Source organism: Meyerozyma guilliermondii, genomic scaffold (assembly GCF_000149425.1).
Source record: "Meyerozyma guilliermondii ATCC 6260 scaffold_6 genomic scaffold, whole genome shotgun sequence".
In the NCBI taxonomy this organism is placed as follows: Eukaryota; Fungi; Ascomycota; class Pichiomycetes; order Serinales; family Debaryomycetaceae; genus Meyerozyma; species Meyerozyma guilliermondii.
In genome coordinates, this window is record NW_001809795.1 from 37,644 (window position 1) to 55,669 (window position 18,026).

General features: G+C 45.2%; 13 protein-coding genes across 13 annotated transcripts; 6 read left to right on the forward strand and 7 right to left on the reverse strand. All coding sequences in view use genetic code 12, as the record gives it.

The window, feature by feature from the left end:
- Positions 1–17: 17 nt before the first annotated feature.
- On the reverse strand, positions 18–1,490 carry PGUG_04635 (uncharacterized protein; the record flags this gene model as incomplete). Its single annotated transcript, XM_001482630.1, has 1 exon — positions 18–1,490. The coding sequence occupies one exon, from the start codon at positions 1,488–1,490 to the stop codon at positions 18–20; it is 1,473 nt and encodes a 490-aa protein (XP_001482680.1).
- Positions 1,491–1,702: 212 nt separating this feature from the next.
- On the forward strand, positions 1,703–2,398 carry PGUG_04636 (uncharacterized protein; the record flags this gene model as incomplete). Its single annotated transcript, XM_001482631.1, has 1 exon — positions 1,703–2,398. One exon carries the CDS (start codon positions 1,703–1,705, stop codon positions 2,396–2,398), a length of 696 nt encoding a protein of 231 aa, XP_001482681.2.
- Positions 2,399–2,567: 169 nt separating this feature from the next.
- On the forward strand, positions 2,568–3,533 carry PGUG_04637 (uncharacterized protein; the record flags this gene model as incomplete). The annotated part of the gene is made up of 1 exon (XM_001482632.1): positions 2,568–3,533. The coding sequence occupies one exon, from the start codon at positions 2,568–2,570 to the stop codon at positions 3,531–3,533; it is 966 nt and encodes a 321-aa protein (XP_001482682.2).
- A 53-nt stretch (positions 3,534–3,586) lies between these two features.
- PGUG_04638 (uncharacterized protein) lies at positions 3,587–4,231 on the forward strand (the record flags this gene model as incomplete). Its single annotated transcript, XM_001482633.1, has 1 exon — positions 3,587–4,231. The coding sequence occupies one exon, from the start codon at positions 3,587–3,589 to the stop codon at positions 4,229–4,231; it is 645 nt and encodes a 214-aa protein (XP_001482683.2).
- Positions 4,232–4,244: 13 nt separating this feature from the next.
- Positions 4,245–4,646, forward strand: PGUG_04639 (phosphatase regulator; the record flags this gene model as incomplete). The annotated part of the gene is made up of 1 exon (XM_001482634.1): positions 4,245–4,646. One exon carries the CDS (start codon positions 4,245–4,247, stop codon positions 4,644–4,646), a length of 402 nt encoding a protein of 133 aa, XP_001482684.2.
- A 257-nt stretch (positions 4,647–4,903) lies between these two features.
- Positions 4,904–5,383, forward strand: PGUG_04640 (uncharacterized protein; the record flags this gene model as incomplete). Its single annotated transcript, XM_001482635.1, has 1 exon — positions 4,904–5,383. The coding sequence occupies one exon, from the start codon at positions 4,904–4,906 to the stop codon at positions 5,381–5,383; it is 480 nt and encodes a 159-aa protein (XP_001482685.2).
- A 38-nt stretch (positions 5,384–5,421) lies between these two features.
- Positions 5,422–5,991, reverse strand: NUO2 (Nuo2p; the record flags this gene model as incomplete). The annotated part of the gene is made up of 1 exon (XM_001482636.1): positions 5,422–5,991. The coding sequence occupies one exon, from the start codon at positions 5,989–5,991 to the stop codon at positions 5,422–5,424; it is 570 nt and encodes a 189-aa protein (XP_001482686.2).
- Positions 5,992–6,092: 101 nt separating this feature from the next.
- On the reverse strand, positions 6,093–7,019 carry PGUG_04642 (uncharacterized protein; the record flags this gene model as incomplete). The annotated part of the gene is made up of 1 exon (XM_001482637.1): positions 6,093–7,019. One exon carries the CDS (start codon positions 7,017–7,019, stop codon positions 6,093–6,095), a length of 927 nt encoding a protein of 308 aa, XP_001482687.2.
- Positions 7,020–7,096: 77 nt separating this feature from the next.
- PGUG_04643 (metalloendopeptidase) lies at positions 7,097–7,897 on the reverse strand (the record flags this gene model as incomplete). The annotated part of the gene is made up of 1 exon (XM_001482638.1): positions 7,097–7,897. One exon carries the CDS (start codon positions 7,895–7,897, stop codon positions 7,097–7,099), a length of 801 nt encoding a protein of 266 aa, XP_001482688.2.
- A 370-nt stretch (positions 7,898–8,267) lies between these two features.
- THI6 (bifunctional hydroxyethylthiazole kinase/thiamine-phosphate diphosphorylase) lies at positions 8,268–9,521 on the reverse strand (the record flags this gene model as incomplete). The annotated part of the gene is made up of 1 exon (XM_001482639.1): positions 8,268–9,521. One exon carries the CDS (start codon positions 9,519–9,521, stop codon positions 8,268–8,270), a length of 1,254 nt encoding a protein of 417 aa, XP_001482689.2.
- Positions 9,522–9,678: 157 nt separating this feature from the next.
- Positions 9,679–10,116, reverse strand: PGUG_04645 (RNA-binding protein; the record flags this gene model as incomplete). Its single annotated transcript, XM_001482640.1, has 1 exon — positions 9,679–10,116. One exon carries the CDS (start codon positions 10,114–10,116, stop codon positions 9,679–9,681), a length of 438 nt encoding a protein of 145 aa, XP_001482690.2.
- An 84-nt stretch (positions 10,117–10,200) lies between these two features.
- TFC4 (transcription factor TFIIIC subunit) lies at positions 10,201–12,474 on the reverse strand (the record flags this gene model as incomplete). Its single annotated transcript, XM_001482641.1, has 1 exon — positions 10,201–12,474. The coding sequence occupies one exon, from the start codon at positions 12,472–12,474 to the stop codon at positions 10,201–10,203; it is 2,274 nt and encodes a 757-aa protein (XP_001482691.2).
- A 742-nt stretch (positions 12,475–13,216) lies between these two features.
- On the forward strand, positions 13,217–17,464 carry KRE5 (Kre5p; the record flags this gene model as incomplete). The annotated part of the gene is made up of 1 exon (XM_001482642.1): positions 13,217–17,464. One exon carries the CDS (start codon positions 13,217–13,219, stop codon positions 17,462–17,464), a length of 4,248 nt encoding a protein of 1,415 aa, XP_001482692.2.
- Between the last annotated feature and the right edge of the window lie 562 nt (positions 17,465–18,026).

The window sequence follows — 18,026 nt, forward strand, 5'->3', positions numbered from 1 at the left end:
TATATAGTTTCACGGAACTAAAGACCGTTGCTGACACAGGTAAATGCCTTACCATAGGCACCGGCTTGGTACGACCATATGATACTCTGCACGGTCGCATAGAGACCTGGACCCAAAATATAGAACCCAATAGCCACCAAAGCCAAGTTGATAACATACTCCACTTTTCCCACCAAAGTCGCCCGCTTGAAAATTTGTCCCATGGTAACGTTGGGCTCACCCTGTCTTCTATAATGAAGACGTTTCAACTTAAAGTAGGCCACTCCCCAGAAAACAAATCCGAACCAACAGTCGAACAAGGAACTCATCAACGAAAGCAAATCGGAAAAGAAAGGAATCACCTCGGCAATGATGAAGGCAAGCACCCAGAGTCCAAAGTTCAATCCGATCCAAGTACCCCAACCCACCAAAGTGTGCTCATTTCTGTGTTGGGAGTCGTGGGAGAAGATATTATGGAAGAGGAATTGCGATGAAACGTTACCGTACAACGCACCCAAAAACAAAATTGTAGGAAGGGCAAACGAAAACGAGATTTTCTTGTACAACGTCTTCAACGAACCAAATGCTGGCGCAGTCATGTAGGCGTTGCCCACATAAACGTAGACAATGGATCCTGCCAACGCAAAAGTGATAAGCTCGAGAAGAGTCACCACGTAAAGAGCCTTCTTAAAATCTTTAGGACGTTTCATCTGAGAAATGAAAGACGGATAAGTGATCTGTCCGACAAAAGTGTATACAATGTTCAAAAATGCTTCCATAGCAGCCACATAAGTGGTACCTTTCTCGGGGAAAAGTCTGTATTTTACGGGAAGTCCCGTGTAGTGGCCCGGGTGGTCTTCGATACCAGCAAACACCATAGCCAAAATCACCGCGATAAACATGGTGATAGCGGAAAAGTATGCCACCGACGACATCGACGAGAAGGTTCTTGGAAGTGACATCAAGAAGCAAATAAGGGCTGTTATAACAGCAAATACAATAGCACAAAGTGAGTAATTTTCACTAATAGTGGTCCAGTATCTTGCCCCCACCAACACATGCAACGCCTGGATAAACGTATTGTTCAACAAGAAACACACGGCGGTGGCGTACCATGCCCATTTTTTGCCCCAGAAGAGATGCTGACCGATATCACACACAGTGGTAACATGAGGGTATGCCGCGCAATAGTCGCAAATGATGATACCCGTATACAACACCGTCAACGCCACGAACACCGTCAAGATGAGACCTGGAATCAATCCAAGCACGGAATAAGACCAAGGGAACGACATGATAGCAAGACAAATATATTCGGAAAACAACAATCCAGCCGTGCGCTGCCACGAACAATTTCTGTAGTTGATGGAGTGGCCCGATTCGGCCAATACCGCCTGCTCGAGGTAGAGTTCAGCAGACTCATCCTTGGAGCTCAACGACACCTCGTCGATAGGTTTTTCCTTTGTGGTGTCGGCCTTTACGAGCGAAGGCTGGCGATCAAGTGTCGACATGATGGAACGAAAAAATTATGATGAAAATTGAGCAAAAAACGTTTGTTTCATCAGGGATCCACACCTATTAATAAATCTGAATGAGGATGAGGATACGAAAACTTTTTACGCTGGAACATTTTATCGCTGACACCGATCAACTGCATACGCACGTTGCGTGCCGGATTTTTGGCCCCAATGGGGCAATTGAAAATTAGCTTTTCGCCATAGATATGCACGCCGAGAACTGTCACCGTTACGTCATCGGCGCAGATTGTTCCTTAAAGAGGGGTGGCTACTCATCGGCCCGATATTCTCGCAAAATTGTCTACTGGATTCCTGGCATCTTCTTTGACAGGCCAGTGGAGGTTCAGCACTGTATCGTCATCGTAGCGATGTATTCAACTTGTGGTGTTGCTGAGCTGTGGCGGAATTGCGTCATCTGCACTGAGGGCGTTTCATGCGGCGTGCGGGACCAATTGGTTCTATTGCTGTGCGCATACGGCGATAACAGCGGCCAAAAAATGCGACATGTGACTAAAAGTGACTGCGACCAAACACCTACAAGTAACTGCGACCATACACCTGCAACCATCTGCGAAAAAATGCGAACGCGCGCCACCAGCCTCTGCTCGCTAATCCACTCTCTTCTCTCGCTTCTCGCTCTTCTCTCGCTTCGCTTTTCGCTCTATTGTGTCGCCCACGCTCCCGCTGCCACCACCACCGCTACCGCGGCCCACGCGTACTTTGTATTAAAGTTGAACCTGTCTTGCGGATCATATTCAAAAGACTCAAAGATCGTGTTGGGCTCCAGATACGGCTCGCCACGGTCGTGGTGTGTAGTGTGGTCTTTGACGAACCACAAGGCTATGAGCGCGAGTAGCAACAAACCGAGTCTTCGACGCATTGACATGAAACAGTGCGATTGAATAAGTGCGAAGTAATGAACACTTAAGGAAGCGCGAACAGGAAGTGCGAACAAGAATTGAGTACCGCGAAGTCAGTCGCGTGAAGCAAAAAACAGAGACTTTTCTCCCGCGAACTTACCGCGCGAACTTACTGCGAACTACCGAGAACTCGCGCTCCGCGCTTCGTCCTATGCTTATAGACCTCCCCGATGACATCTTGGCCGCAATCCTACACATCTCTGCCCCACAATCAGTAACCCTTCTTTCCTCAACCTCAAAACAATTTCGAAGCCGGTTACTGTCGTTTGTGTTCCGCAATGCCAAATGCACTTGGTCCCAACTTCTCCATCACACCGACCAAATATCGCAAATTTCTCCCTACGTGCAACAAATAAGGCTCACAGACTCATACCCATACGGCGAATGGCACATAGACGTTATTACTCACTTGGATCAGTTTCCCAACTTGAAGGCATTGCAGATCAACCTGGCAAGCTCTGCCAATTGGCTCAGATACAGAGCCGATTCCCGACTACGTCGTCTCACATTGTACTCAGACACCACCATATCCTTCGCTAGAGTGTTCGATATTGGTCATATTCGACATTTTTCTCAATTAACTTGGCTTTCTCTCGACGAGTACCATTTTCTATGGGCTCCGTCAGACGTCGATTGGAGTGTCGGATTGGCACATTTGGTGCTCATCAATTGCACATGGGAGTTCCCGTTCTCCATATCACAATTCAATCCAAACGGAAACCTCAAATCGCTTTCCTTGACTTATAGACAACACCACCCATTTGTTCTTCTGGAACGATTTGCAAGATTTCTCGATTTTTCAGCGGAGTCCTCAATGACCAATCTTTCCTCTCTTTCCATAACCCTCGAGAACAACCATCTCTCGTGGAAGAGAGTGCTCTCGCCGAAGCAATTGAGTATCTTGGTGCTGGCCGCCAATTACCCTAATTTGCGTTCCCTCTGCTTGGACGGTTGGATCATCAGCCATAGTGAATCGTGCCAGTTTGAACAAATTCTCGCTGAAACTTCGCTCCGTGAACTACAACTCAATCTCTATACTTTTGATTCCAGCATTCATGTCATCAGCTGCAAAAAATACCCATGGCTAAACATCAGTTGTAACATCTTCCATGTGTAATCCTGCATTGATCTGTTCTCATTGTTTCACGAAAATTGTCAATTTTGCAAGAAATGCTTGTTGGACTCTTCTTTCTTCTCGTGGCGGTGGCAGCCAATACAGAGTCAATTGTAGTGCAGGTGCCCCCCTACTTTGAAGTTCCATCCCACAATGCCGTTTTTTCACCAACTGAAATCTTACCGCTAAATTCAACTCACAGTCATCTTGCGGATTTTCCCATTTACGACAAATACACCTACCCAAAGGACACCAAAGAGCTCCAGGTCCTTTCATTGGACCCCAGGCATCAGACTCTTTTCGTTAAACTCAACAACCATCAAAACTCGGTCTACTCAAGTGGAGACATTCTCTATATCAAGTTGTGCTGGCCCGCAACTACACCCTATTCGTTCCGCTTGAGCCACCAATATCACTCAGAAAAACAATTGACCAAGTCAGACACCTCCCCACCAACACAGCTCAGTTTATACCTTCGAATCGACTACCATGGAGACTACTATGCAGTCAAACCCGGCCCTCCAGTACCGGTTCTGATGCAATTGACAGTCTCTAAGCTTGCGTGGATACCCATCCCGCTCGAACTTTACGACTTCATTGTCTATATTGTCGACATTGGTATTTTGCTAGCCACTATTGTGCCCTTGTTAGTACCTTGGTTCACCACCAGTTTTGCACCCAAGCACCACATCCACACGTGAACATCACCGCCTAATGACTCCTTCTTGCTCTCCTTCCAATATGTCGTTATCTGACGATGATCCATTGGGACCCCCCAAGAACACCCAAAATCTTGACTTATCCAAGCTATCGCCCCAGGAATTGAGAATTTACAAAATGTATGGAAAACTTCCCACCACTCAGCAGATCTTGTCGTCCAAGTTTCAAGACAAAAAGTACTTCGATAGTGGCGACTACGCCATGCAGAAACAATTGGGCAGTTCGAACCGTGCAGCAGGAGGAAACATACCCATGAAGCACCCCAATGCAGAGAAGGTGAAGGAAATATATAATCGAAACTCCATCAGTGGCAGCAATGCTGGTATATTGTACAACGGAAAACTGAATTTGTTGAACGAGTCGACCCCGGAGACGATTGAAGAGGAGAAGAAGTAGGCACTAAAGGCACATACAAGTAAATACGAATATAATAAGGAAGATTAGAGAATATTGTGTAAAGAAGGAAGGAAGATGAAATAGAAGACAAGTACAAAATAAAGTAATTGTAAGAAATACGAGAGGTTTTTCATTCCTAGTTCTCCGCTTTCGTAATAATACGCTCTTCCATCGTACTTTTTGCGTGTTTTTAACGTTTTCTGCTTAATTTTCCATGCTACATTCTGCACATTTTCTGCAATTTCTCCGCATTTTTCATGAACTTGGCCCAATTCAACCATGCAATTTCCACTTTTCACAAATTTGTAGCCGACAACCTATACCACCAAAACAAACCAGTTCCGGTCACTGGGTACTGTAAGCATGCTGAAAATAGAAAGTATAGTTTCATGGTAATGGAAATCAATGAATATCTGATCGAATCAGTGATAACCTTCCATCCATTTTATCAAGTTCCAGTAATGTATTTTCGAGTTTTGAGCAATTCCAACAACCAGGCTTTGTCAATTGACCAAATTGCAAAAATATTTTCAGATTTCTCCCCAACTTCAGTAACATTGGATTCACCCGAAGTAGTACCAGGAGTATGGTTTTGCATCCATCCGTGTGAAACAGCCCAGCAAATGGAAACTTGCTCCACCACCAATCCAGAAGAGTACCTTCGATTGTGGTATGCTTTTTACGGCGTGGGAGCTACTTTTCCCACCATCAGTGTACGGCCTACGATAAATGACTAAAGTATGTATTGAATTAGCCTAACGGCTCTCTACCAATTTTATGGCTTGGCGTTCGTGAACATCCGACATGGGTAGTTTTCGGTGTACATTCCGTGCTCGGGCTCCTGAAGGATGGTCCATTTGAACTTGTTCATAGATGGGGCTACAATTGGCTCGCCTTGTTTGCCCAAAAGTTCTCCTCTAATAACACTCTGAGGGACTCCAGAGAGTGACGTGGCCAAACTGACATCTTGGGAAGGATCAATGAACACCGACAACTCCTTGGTTCCCTTTTCTCCAACGGACACTCGTGGGTTTTCAACCGAGCCGAGCAGTAATAAACCAGCCACTTTTGTCTGATTGAATGCATTTACTTGGGGATAGTTTCTTCTGAAATCACGCTTGTAGTATGGGTTGCCCTTGATGTCTCCAGCAGGAATGGTAATTGGGTCTTCGTAATTTTGGGCTTCCTTGATTCTGTCACCTGGCGGCAGTTTTCTGTAAAGTGAAGGTATGGGGTTACCAGAAGATCTATTGGGTACCAACGCGAGCACACGTCTCACGGTCTCCCAGATACCGCGAGAGCCGGTTGTGTATTTTTTCCACACGGGAACGGGACCTCCAGCCATGATGCAATAACAGGTTGGTGAGAAAATCGAAATTGGCGACTAGTGGTTGGCTGGTTATCTGCAGGAATTACAATTAGAAAATGATGCTTAATGTCTAAATATTAATTAACGAAGAGAGCCCGACCAAGCTTTCCAAAGAGAATGAGTCCACAGAAGAAGAAGCTGCCGGTCCATAACCAGATGGCGTAAAAGTCTTCTTGGTTAAGAAGCACCAGATTAAGAAACGAATGAATCGCATCGTAGCTTTGCACGTAGACACCAAGACATGCCAATGCAGCCACTGCCACGCTGGAAATGAACCCTGAGATGGTGCCGTCAAGCAAGAGCCACAACCCGGGATTGAGCAACAGCCATATGATCAGCACCTGTAATGACGAGCTCCATTCGACGTTGCGAACTGCGTACGAGATGCCCAAGAAAGTGACCACCAGTCTCATCAAATCGTGGAAAAGCGCTGCTGGTGCGGTCCTTCGCCCGTCGGGGTTCGATGTGAGGAGGCGCTTGGTCAAGTATGCGGGAAGAACCCGGTCCATGACCGGATGCATAAGACCCATCACCATGCCCTCGGCGGTGAGACTCACCACGGCATCCACCGATTTTGGAACCAGACAAGAGAGTAAGCTGGAAGGTTTCAAGCTGCTGACAAGATTCGAAAGTACCTTGTTCGTAACGAGCAACGGCTTGAATCCGGAAAGCGTTTCAATGTGCTGGTTATGAATATGAGTCGTGAGACTATTGTAGAAAAACGCCGCCACGGCAAGCGTGGCTATTTTTGCCACTAGAATGGGCAATGACAGTTGCGGGAGCGACTCGGTGGCCACGGGTTGCTTGGGAGGCGTTTGAACCGCGGGATAATTGTCGTCTTCTTTGTTCAAATCGACAAACAGATTATCGTGGTAGATTCCATAAAGTGATGGCTTAGTGAGGTTCACCACTGAGTCTGTTTTCTCCATGACTGGCGTAGAGACACCGGAGCTGGCGCCTGATATATTATTGGATAAAACTCGTTTTCTGGTCGGCGTGGTCATGTTGATGATTTTGGTGCTGCGACAGGTGAGGTTTATATCTGGGCCTGGGTGCAGGATGTTCGGTTGGTCCCCGGATTTCAGTCTATGACTATGTAGTTCAGTTGTGCTGCCGAGGGCTTCTTTTTCTGTGCAAGAGTTTCACTTTCAGGTTTGTTATCGTCTTCGGGTTTGTCTTCGTCTTCGCTAGTAAGATCTATGATTTCCACCTCTTCTTCTGGGTCCACATCGGCACTTTTTCCGCACCATTTCGAGTCCTTTAAACGCCGCTCCGCCGCCTCCAAAGCGAGCTGTCGTAGGGAAGCTGCTGGCGATTTCGTGGTTCCTCCCAACCGGCGGGATTCCGCTTTGAAGACAGGTTTTGAAATTGCTGCGATACGCTTACTTCTGACCGTCGCTGTGGCCGATCCACGAACAGAACCGAGCACCTGCTCCTCACACACGTAGTCCGTGGCCACTGTGCCACGTAGCTGCAACTGGTCGAACCGCAGCTTGAGTTTATCGAGGTAATTGTAGAATTGCACATCGTGTGCGCCGTATAAATTATGGGTCAATTCATGCAACATCGTACCAATAACGTCTCCAAACGGCAAGAACAGCAACAGATTCGACGCGTAGCGAAGACGCAACAAGATCTTTTGTCCTCGGTTAACATTCAATCCTAATAGGTTGCGGTTTTTTGGGTACATCTCACACAACGTGCCCACTTTGAAACCAAATTCATTCATAAGCGGCGCCACCGCTTTGGCGACTTCCTGGAGGACGAGTCGTGCCTCCCGCTTGTCGGGGAAACGAGTCAAAGACCCTATATGGGAAATATTCTTTGTTGGCGATACCATCGGCACATCTTTCTGATGCCATCGGCCGCCTTTTTTCACCATCACTCAGCTGTAGGAGCCTGGTTCTACAAATACACAAGAACACAGCGCACGCAGTTCACTATAGCTATACAACGCATCAACAAGAGCCGGAACAAACGAGCCAGAACTGTGGTTCAGACGTGCTGCTGCTTCGCGGCCGCACTCATTATAAATTCGGACGGCCTGCACAGCAGCCTCATACACCAGGCCACAATTGGCTGCAACAAATGCTCCAATTACACTTCCTATGGCACATCCAGAACCTGTCACACGACCCATAACACTACTTCCACCCTCCACAGATACGTGGTTGTGCTCATCAATCACATAATTGGTTGCACCAGTAATCACTACCACACACTGAAAATCTATAGCCACGGCTCTTCCACCTTCAATTATCTTTTCGGCACTCAAGTCCACCACCGAGTCGACTCCCTTCATGAGCTGACTGGCGTCCTCGTCTTGTGTATACCCGTGAGTAAGTTTGTAAAGAGACATGATCTCGCCCAACATTGCCCTTGATCACACTGACTTGACCAGCATTCAAGATCTGTCTACAGCACTCAAAACGGGCTGCGGAAGCACCAGCAGCGACTGGGTCAAACACCACAGGCTTCCCATGCTTGTTGTACACTTGGAGAGCGTGTTTGAAGATATCCATGGTGGAACTGTTGGGGGTGCCCAAGTTGATAACGAGGGCCAACTTTTCAATATTTTGTGCAAGTTCATCATACTCTTCGGCAAACTCAGACATAATGGGAGAAGCCCCAACGGCTAGAGTCACATTGGCACAAAAGTTCTTGACCACATTGTTGGTTATGTGGTGAACAAGTGGATTCGATGCTCTCACCGCACGAATGACTTCCGTCTCTTTCCCCTCCTCTCTGCCACTATTCTTCTTATCTTTTCCAAATTCCTTCTCTCTCACAATTTTCGCAAGCGACTGGGTGGCTGCGCTAGCATCGGGATCGGCCATTATACATGAAACCACCGCAAGACCGTCGAGCGCTCTTCCTGGAATTCGACATTGAAACAACACTTTTGCTGCATTCAGATGATTAATTCCCCCAATTGCAACCGCTTTAATGTTAGCTTTGTGTTTCTCCAAAACATGCAACATCTTGCGGATTCCAATGGGTCCCGTACCTTCTGGTGTCTTGACATCTTTCTTTGTAGCTGTCTTGTAAACCGTCCCAAGCCCAACATAATCAGCTATTCCGTCTTCACACACCTTTTCTACTTCATGTGGATACGAGCAGGTTACCCCAAGAATCTTATTTGGTCCAATTAGCCTTCGAACGGTGACAGCTTCCATGTCATCTTGACCCACATGAACACCATCAGCATCCACTGCCAATGCTACATCAACTCGATCATTGATGATAAGAGGAATTCCTTTCTTTTCCGTCATACGCTTAATGGCCAAAGCTCGGTCGATAAAGTCTCTTGTAGCCATGGTTTTCTCTCGCAATTGCACCATTGTAGCACCATTATCAATGGCATTCTCCACTTGCTTGAGAAAGGTGGAACTCTCAGGGATCATAGACGAGTCCGTCACCAAGTATACGGAATAGTCCACCATAGCAAATTGTACTGTCGGGATCGATTTTTCACGGAATATATTCCAACGGTGAGCCGATCGCATTATGCGCTTATGAGTACACGCATAGTAACTGCACTGAAAAAGTTGAACCAGGGACAATATGAAGCCAATTGAAACAGAAAATCAAAGAAATATTGTCCAGTAGTGTCTAGTTTTTCCTCAATTGTATAGTTGCATTGTTTTCAATCTCTGCTTCCTCTCATCTCCTTCGCTGCATTCGTATAATATCCTCTCTGTCTCTCTTTATAGATACATTTTCACACTTCTTGATAGTTCCACTGACATGAATACACCTCATTATCACCTCTTTGTCTCCTAAACGATTGATAAGCGCTAGTACTGCTACAATCATATCTAGATGCTGTCGCCCACATCGTATGATACCAGTGGAAGTTTTCGGGCTGAAATACTTTACTACAAGCAGTATTCCCGCAGAACCAGCTCCAAAATCTCCATAATGGTCCTGTAGCACCTGTCGTATTACTTGTAACAAGTGTTTGGCAGAAATTTCATTGGACGAGACTTGATGAAGATGTAACAAAGCAGAGTCTCGGGACTCGGAATATGCTTCCCAGTGATCACTAGAAGGTGGAGAGAGAATGTCGAAGAGTATATATCGCTGTTTAATGCGTACCATCAGTAATGTGAGGAAGAGATTTGGTTCAAGTTATTTGTGAAGAATTGTGTAGGTGTATGGGTCTAGAATACAGTAATGTACATATTATATGGTCAAGTACTTTTCAATCAAATCACTGGCCAACTTGGAATTGCCATTGATATTGTAGATCAACGATAGATTGTACGCAGCCTCGACCAGCAAATCATAATTTTTATCGTCAATTTGTTTGTGCATCTTCAACACTTTCTCGTAAAACTCGACGGCTTCCGATAATAATCCCAACATGTGGAAAAGTCGTCCGAAGTTGTAGTTGATCTCCTGAACGTCGTAGACCGTGGAGCTTTTCTCCTTGAGCTGCTGGTACTCAAGTAGATAACTCAAACCTTGAAGTATTTGAATGTGTCTGTTAGTACTAAGCCTTTGCATAGCTCGATGTACATGTGCGAGTCCTAGCACTAAACACACCATTGGGTCCTGGTTATACTCCTTGTAGGCTCGGTTGAGGTAGACAATCGACGAAACGTAGCTTCGGGTGCCTCCAAGCAAATTTGCGTAGACGTAGAGCAATTCGAGGTGCTCTCTGGAGAAATTAGTACCGCTTAAATCTGCCGATATGGTAGCCATTCCAGTGATCTTTTTCTTGGTGATGATCGAGTCATATGTCTTCAACTGTCTCAAGAAGAATTTCTGATGGTTGTAGTTGGTGAATGTTTCCCAAGCTTCCACGCCTGACGAAAAGCAACACATGAAAAACTTGTAGATGTAGTGAGAGAACTGGTTAGCAGTCAAAAAGTATCGAACGTTTGTCATGACAGAGTTGCCGGAATCTCCACGAAGCACGCCAAATATCAACGAAACCATTTTGAGTGTCGTCTCTTTTGTCTTGTCCTGAATGAACACACTCACTTCCATAGCGACCTCAATTACCTGGCTCGCATCCTCGTAGTTCTTGTCATATTTGGCTAGAAGAATAGCATATTGCACAAATATCTTGAACCAGTCGTCATAACTAAGTCCGCGATATTCTGTGGTAGACGTCAAAAACAGCCGTGCATAACTCTCGTCGCTCACAATCCCGTCATAGAGGTTGTACACCCTAGCCAATTTCTCGTCAAGTCCCATCTGCTTCTTGCGCCTGTACAACACAATACCTTTGAAGGCACGATTTTTGTCTCTAGGGAAGAAACTGCGCACATTGACAAACATCTCCACCAACTGAGACGCCAATTGAATCCATGCTGCTATCGCAACTTCATCATTGGCGGCTTCAAGCCGTTGCATTCTGCGATACTTTTCCAAAACCTTTCTCTTGGCGCTGTCTTCTAACTCCATCTTTTCTTCGTCGCTCAACTTGGCACTGCGACTGGTCCTCATGAGCTGCTTGCTCTTAATGAGGGAAAGATTTTCCTCGACATCCACTTCCATGGGCTCGGTATTGGAGTCCTCGGGAGCTTTCTGGAGCACCCCAGTATCTCGGACTGTAGATACGTCCCTAAGAAGCTGTAAGGATTCATCAACTTCACCCAAATGATAAAGAGCCTCGGCCAACGCTAGCTTGGCATCAATATTATCAGGGTCAGCAGATAACAGCGACCTATATGCCTGCATTGCCAGGCTGTAGTCACCTATTTCAAGGTAACATTTACCCAATAGACTCACCACTTTTGGTCCGTTTTCGTCAGCCATTGATACGCGAGAGAGATACACCAAAGCGTCTTCATGGTACCCATGAGCTTCTAAGATCTTTCCGGCTTCGAAGAAAAGATCGGCAATATCATCTTGTTCATCCAAGAGAAACTCAAAATGCCGGAGCGCCTCTTCCTTTTGTTCGAGTCCCAACCGCAAATACCCTATTTTGAACCGAATATCCACGGGGATGTCATATAGCTTCTGGCGAGCAATACTGCGCTGTGGTTCAGAAAGGGAATCAAGAATTGGAAAACGACGAGAATCAAATTCCGAATCATCGTCAACCTCATCCCACCATGTTTCAGCCGTACGATCCTGGATCCATCGGGCAACCAACTTGATGACCTTGATGCCGATACGCCACGAATGTTGCTGGATGTACAATTCGCAGAGGATGTTGAGTTCAGGCCAGCCAAACTTGGGAACCGAAAGTTTCTGTTTTGGCGCTGATTTCATATTCTGGTCCAAGATTCGCATGTACAAGTTAATGGCATCGTTGAGACGTTTCTGCTCGACATATACGCTGGCCAAGTTCTTGATGATTCCAGAGTCGGTGGGAAACGACCGGTGGACTTTCTGGAACCCTTCGAGTGCTCTTCCAAACTGGCCCTTTTCCTTGTACAAGAGAGCACGTTCCATGATATATTTGGGGGTTTTTGGTGTTGTCTGACTGTATGGCTCGGCCATAGCAGTAAATGGCTTGATCGATATGGCCCAATTCGTTACTCAATTCGGCCACACTAGCCCAGAAAGGACTGTTCCATGGATGTATGTTGGCGGCAAGAAGCCAGTAGTTACAGCACTCATTCAATTTCCCCTGGCGTTTAAATATCTCTCCCAATGCCTTGTAGGCACTGAAATTTTTGGCATCTTTTTTGATAACTTCAAGATAAAGATTTAGAGCCACTTGGTAGTCGTTGCGCACAAACGCCTCGTTTGCCTGGGAAAGTAGAATCCGTACTTCTGGGTCCAATTCTCGGTTATCTGACCGCATCATCTTGCGCTTCCAATATGATTTCGAAGAGCTCAGTTTTTTCTTGGTTCGAAAGTTTCCTGCGCTTCTCAACGCATCTCGGAAGTCGTAGTCGTCGTCAAGGTCATCTTCGATCTCTTCTCCCAGCATATACTCGTCAGAAGAAGAAAATAGTACAACCTGGTCATCCATGTCATCATCATTATCCTCATCAGAGGAAAGATGGAGATCGATATTGGGAATGTCATTGGCTATATCGTCTCCCTCAGGGTTCTCAAACACATTGGATGACGACATTAGTCTTCAAATGGATTTTGGAGCCGTTTGCAATCGTGGGTGTTTGTTGATATAAGTTATTCCTGCTTGCACTTTTCGCGCGGCTGTTTCGCACTCGATTGCAGCGCGCTGTTAACGAGTTGATCTACTGAGAACCATACAAAAAAAACACTTTTGCTCATGCATTACGTCTCATGGACACTTGTCTGGCTTGTAACATGGCTCGGGTTTGTATGTGGTGACCTTGGTTCGCTCGAATTTGAGGTCAGGGCTGCTTGGAAAAATACGCCGTTTCTGGCAAACTTGATCGAATCTGTAGCTGCCTACAATGAAACTTGGTACGAGTCTGCGGTGGCAGCTTACGCAGGATTCGGCGACGACGACGACGTGCAAGATTCATCAGAAGTATCAGACGAGGCGATATATCAAAGAATAATGGCACAATTGCCGGCGGAACTGAAAGATTTCATCAACTTTGATTCAGTTTATAAAATACATTCTCCTCGAATTGCCACCCATTATCACCAGTTTGAAGAAGAATACGGTGGAAACAACTTAAGCAAGCTTGAAAAAGCCTGTTCTACAGACTCATTTGGCGCAAAAGTGCCGTTTATCAACGGCCATCCTCACTCATTTCTTGTGTTCAACGATAAAATTTACTGCTCACCAGATGATATCTACGCCTTACAAACCCAAGACGCCTCCGACTACACACCACTCGAAATTGACCGTGTGATCGGATCACATACAAAGGCTCCAGTTGTGGTGCTATATGGTGTTCCTGGCTCTCCATCTACCCTCGCATTCTTGCGACACTTGATGGCGGATTCGCAAGCTGGAAAACTTAGGTTCGTGTGGAGATACTTACCTGCTACAAACATAGGCGATTTCATGGTTGGGTACGGCGTTCAACTTGAGCTTTCCAACCGTACGCTTCCAAAGCATAATGTTGATGAATTGTGCATGTCAGTCTTAGCTGAAAAATCGGCCAACGAACTGTACTACCACTTGAGAGACATACTACGTTCGCCGTTCTCAAAGCTTAACACAGCTGCTGAAAAATTGAGACAAGCATTTTACGACGCCAAAGATAAAAATGCCCGTTTGGGACTCACTAAGGCGTCAAATGGTATCTATATCAACGGAGCCATTATCCCCAAAGCTGAGCTTTCTGTTTATTCGCTTGTAGCAAAGATTAAGTCGGAACTAAGCAGAATGAAAAACTTAAAAAGTCTTGGTTTTACTACTACTCAAGCTCGAGCGTTACTTGAAAAGTTTGCCTTACTCTCGGCAGTCAAAGATGCCCAATACCGCAAAGGAAATACCATCATGGGTGGAAATGACAATCGCTTCCGCGTTTATCAGGATGACGGAGTAATCTTCTTCAATGATATTGAATCAGATAAGAATTATGTGGAGTATACCACCGATGCCCATGTGGCATACTTGGAGCAATCAAAGAGCCTCAGAGTTGGTCAAATTCCTGCTTTGAGGCAGAATGTACACGATTTGATATTCGCCGTTAATCCTAGTGATAGAAGACAACTTGAAGTGTTCTTTACGCTCGCAAAACTAATCTTAGACCGAGGTATACCCCAGCAAATCGGACTCTTACCTCTTATCACAAGCAAGACTGACGAAGCTGTTGCAAGAGCAGTTCATTTCTTGTTCAAAAAAGGTTCCCCACAAGAGGCTCTTGGCTTCCTTTACAAATGCCTTCAAGCTGAAAAGGGCAATGAAGAAATTGCTGAACTCGCTGGTACTATACCTGTGCCTCCCGAGTACCGTGCTCCTCTTTTCACTGAGTCTACTTTTCGTTATTCAATTGAGAAACCTTCTGTGGTCGTTAATGGTGTCATATACGAATTGCAATCCCCAGGGTGGCAGACTGCGATGGTAAACCAGCTTTCGCAGGATGTGATGGTTCTTAAACGTCATTTGGAAACTAACAGTCAGACCAACATGAAGCAGATTTTGTACGAAAATGCTTCTAAATTCAGAAACTTGCGCATATCTCCACAAGATCCATCCAGTATCATCTATAAGGAAATCACCGCCGATCTTGTGCTGCATGCAACAACGCTCAAGATGAAGGCTGAATCTTCAACCGAACTTCCAGGCACGATTTGGCTCATTGGTGACTATACAACTTCACGGGTTTTGGAACAATTGCATGTTCTCCTGAAATTCATCAAACGTGAAAAGCGGTTTCAGATAAACATGATTCATACTGGGACAAACGAAGATTTTCTAGAAGAAATGCTTTCAGGAACAAAGGATACTCAAAATCTTGATACAAAGGGCCACAAAATTCTTCTTGAAAATATCATGAAATTGATACCAACTGCGTCGTCTCACAGTACCGTCTGTAGTACCGCACAGCATTTATTGGAGAGAAATAACCTTCCGCTGGCATACCCCTACATTTTGTTCAACTCGAGGTTCTTTCGGCTTGATACAAAATTTGATTTGAAAGAAATCTCTCTTCTTGCTTCATACGACTCCAAACAGAGAATGAGCATCTTGAAAGACCTAGTCGGTGCCTACAAAGACATTTTTGACATGAAGTCTTTGATGGAGTTTGCTCCCAACGAACATAAAGAAGACTGGTTCGACTTACTTTCCTCCCTCGTCACCACTCTGTATTATAACTCGGAGTACATTACTTCTGGTGACGTTAACAGGTTTGACTTTTCAGGATTAGCGTATGACAATTCTGTTGTTCTTCAGAACGATGAAGATGAGGTAGAAATAGTTGTCATTGTTGATCCTATGGATTCCTATTCACGAAAATTGATAGAAACGGTTCATGCTGTGAAGGAATTCAAATCGGTTAGTATCAAGATTCTCATGCATACAACAGAGGAAGACACTGAAACGACAGATTGTGTCTACTCCTCCATCATTCCTAGTGCAAGTCCACAATTCAGTCAAACGGGGTTGTACATTAGTGAGAACTCAATTCATATAAGAGGACCGAAGAATGTGAGCACAAGTTTTACTATTGATGCGCCATATTCATGGCATGTAGTTCCACAGTTGAGCTCCAAAGATCTTGACATACAAAAGTTCAATCTTTCTGAAGAGAAATGGGCCATATATGAGCTCAAAAGCTTAGTTACTGACGGTTATGCTAAGGATATACTTACCGGTTTCAGCCCTTCTGGCGCAGTTTTGCAAATGGAGCAGACAAATTTCAAGCAAGATACAGCAGTGTTCGGTATTCTTGGTTACTTTCAGTTTCGAACACCTCCAGGTATATTTCACCTTAAGACAAAGTGCTTAGCGGATGCTGAAAACTGCTACGATTTACTTTCGGCTGGAAATGCTTTCAATGCTAGTCGCGAGATTGTCAATCTGGTAAAAATACCGGTCTTCTCATTGAACGGGCTTCAAATTACACCACGATTGCAGATCAGTGAAAAGAAGCAAGAGAAAACACAAGGGTCTAAATTGAACTTTTGGAGCAGTAAAGGTGTCGAAAACACAGGAGAGGATATTAACATTTTCACAATTGCAAGCGGTGAGCTATACGAGCATCTCTTATCCATCATGCTTGCATCTGCTACGTCTCATACAAAGAGACTGGTGAAATTATGGCTCTTGGAGGGTTTTCTCTCACCAAAATTTAGGCTGAATCTTCCAGCTCTAGCATCTAAATATGGATTCAGTTATGAGTTCATCTCCTACAAATGGCCCATCTGGTTACGTAGCCAACAACCGGTGCTGCGGACAGTTTGGGGTTACAAGATCTTATTTCTTGATGCGTTATTCCCACAAGATTTGAAAAGAGTTATCTTCATTGATGCTGACCAGGTTCTTCGAGCCGACTTGATGGAGCTTATGGAAACCGATTTGCAAGGTGCACCTTATGGATTTGTGCCAATGTGTGAATCCAAAGAAGAGATGAAAGGATATCAATTTTGGAAGCAGGGTTATTGGGCGCAAATGCTTCAAGATGACCTTAAATACCATATAAGTGCCTTATTTGTTGTGGATCTTGTGGAATTCAGGAAAAGGCGTGTTGGAGATAGACTCAGAGCTCATTATCAAAAGCTTTCATCAGATCCCAAGTCGCTTCTGAATCTTGACCAGGACTTGCCGAACAATCTTCAAAGAATCGTGCCTATCCATAGTCTTCCTCCAGAGTGGCTATGGTGTGATACCTGGTGTGCGAAAGAAGAACTTGGACGTGCCAAGGCCATTGACTTGTGCAACGATCCAACTTCTACTGAAGATAAAATTGTGCGAGCTAAAAGAGTGACTTCTGAATGGGACGACTACAATGAAGAAATCTCTCGCCTTTTAAGCGAAAGTAGCATGGAATATTGCCAAAAGCCAGGAGACTTGAAGGACCTGCAATTGACCTTGAAAGACGACGGCTCGGTCGAGGCAGATGACTCTGACTACTTCCATGATGAGCTATGAGCCTTGCAACCGATATACTGCATATGGCCCGGCGCGGCCGCCGCTACCGGCCACTTCACCGAACCGCAGAGATCAGGACTGCACACATCGCTGACTCACTCCCACGTGAAAAGTCAACGGTAGTTACGAAGTTTCAACTCTGATTTGTGTAGAAGCTGGGACCATGAGGATTTCTGAAAAATTGCAGCAGGCGCACAGCTGTGCAAATCCACCTCCTGCAACGTTTTCTTTTGAATTTTTTGTACCCAAGACGTCTCAAGGTGTTCAGAATTTGTACGATAGAATGGATCGGATGTACGATTTAAATCCAATTTTTATTGATATAACCTGGAATGCTGGTGGCCGTTCTTCCACATTGACAAATGAGATGGTATACACCGCTCAATCTACTTTGGGTTTGGGAAACATGTATGCATTTAACTTGCACCAACATGGAAGGTGGGATTGATTGACGAAGCCACTTTCCAAGGCTTATACCTTCAGGGTGTCAGATACATTTTTGGCATTGAGAGGAGATCCTCCGCTTGATGGCTCTGATTTCACGGGGTGATTTTCAAGTATG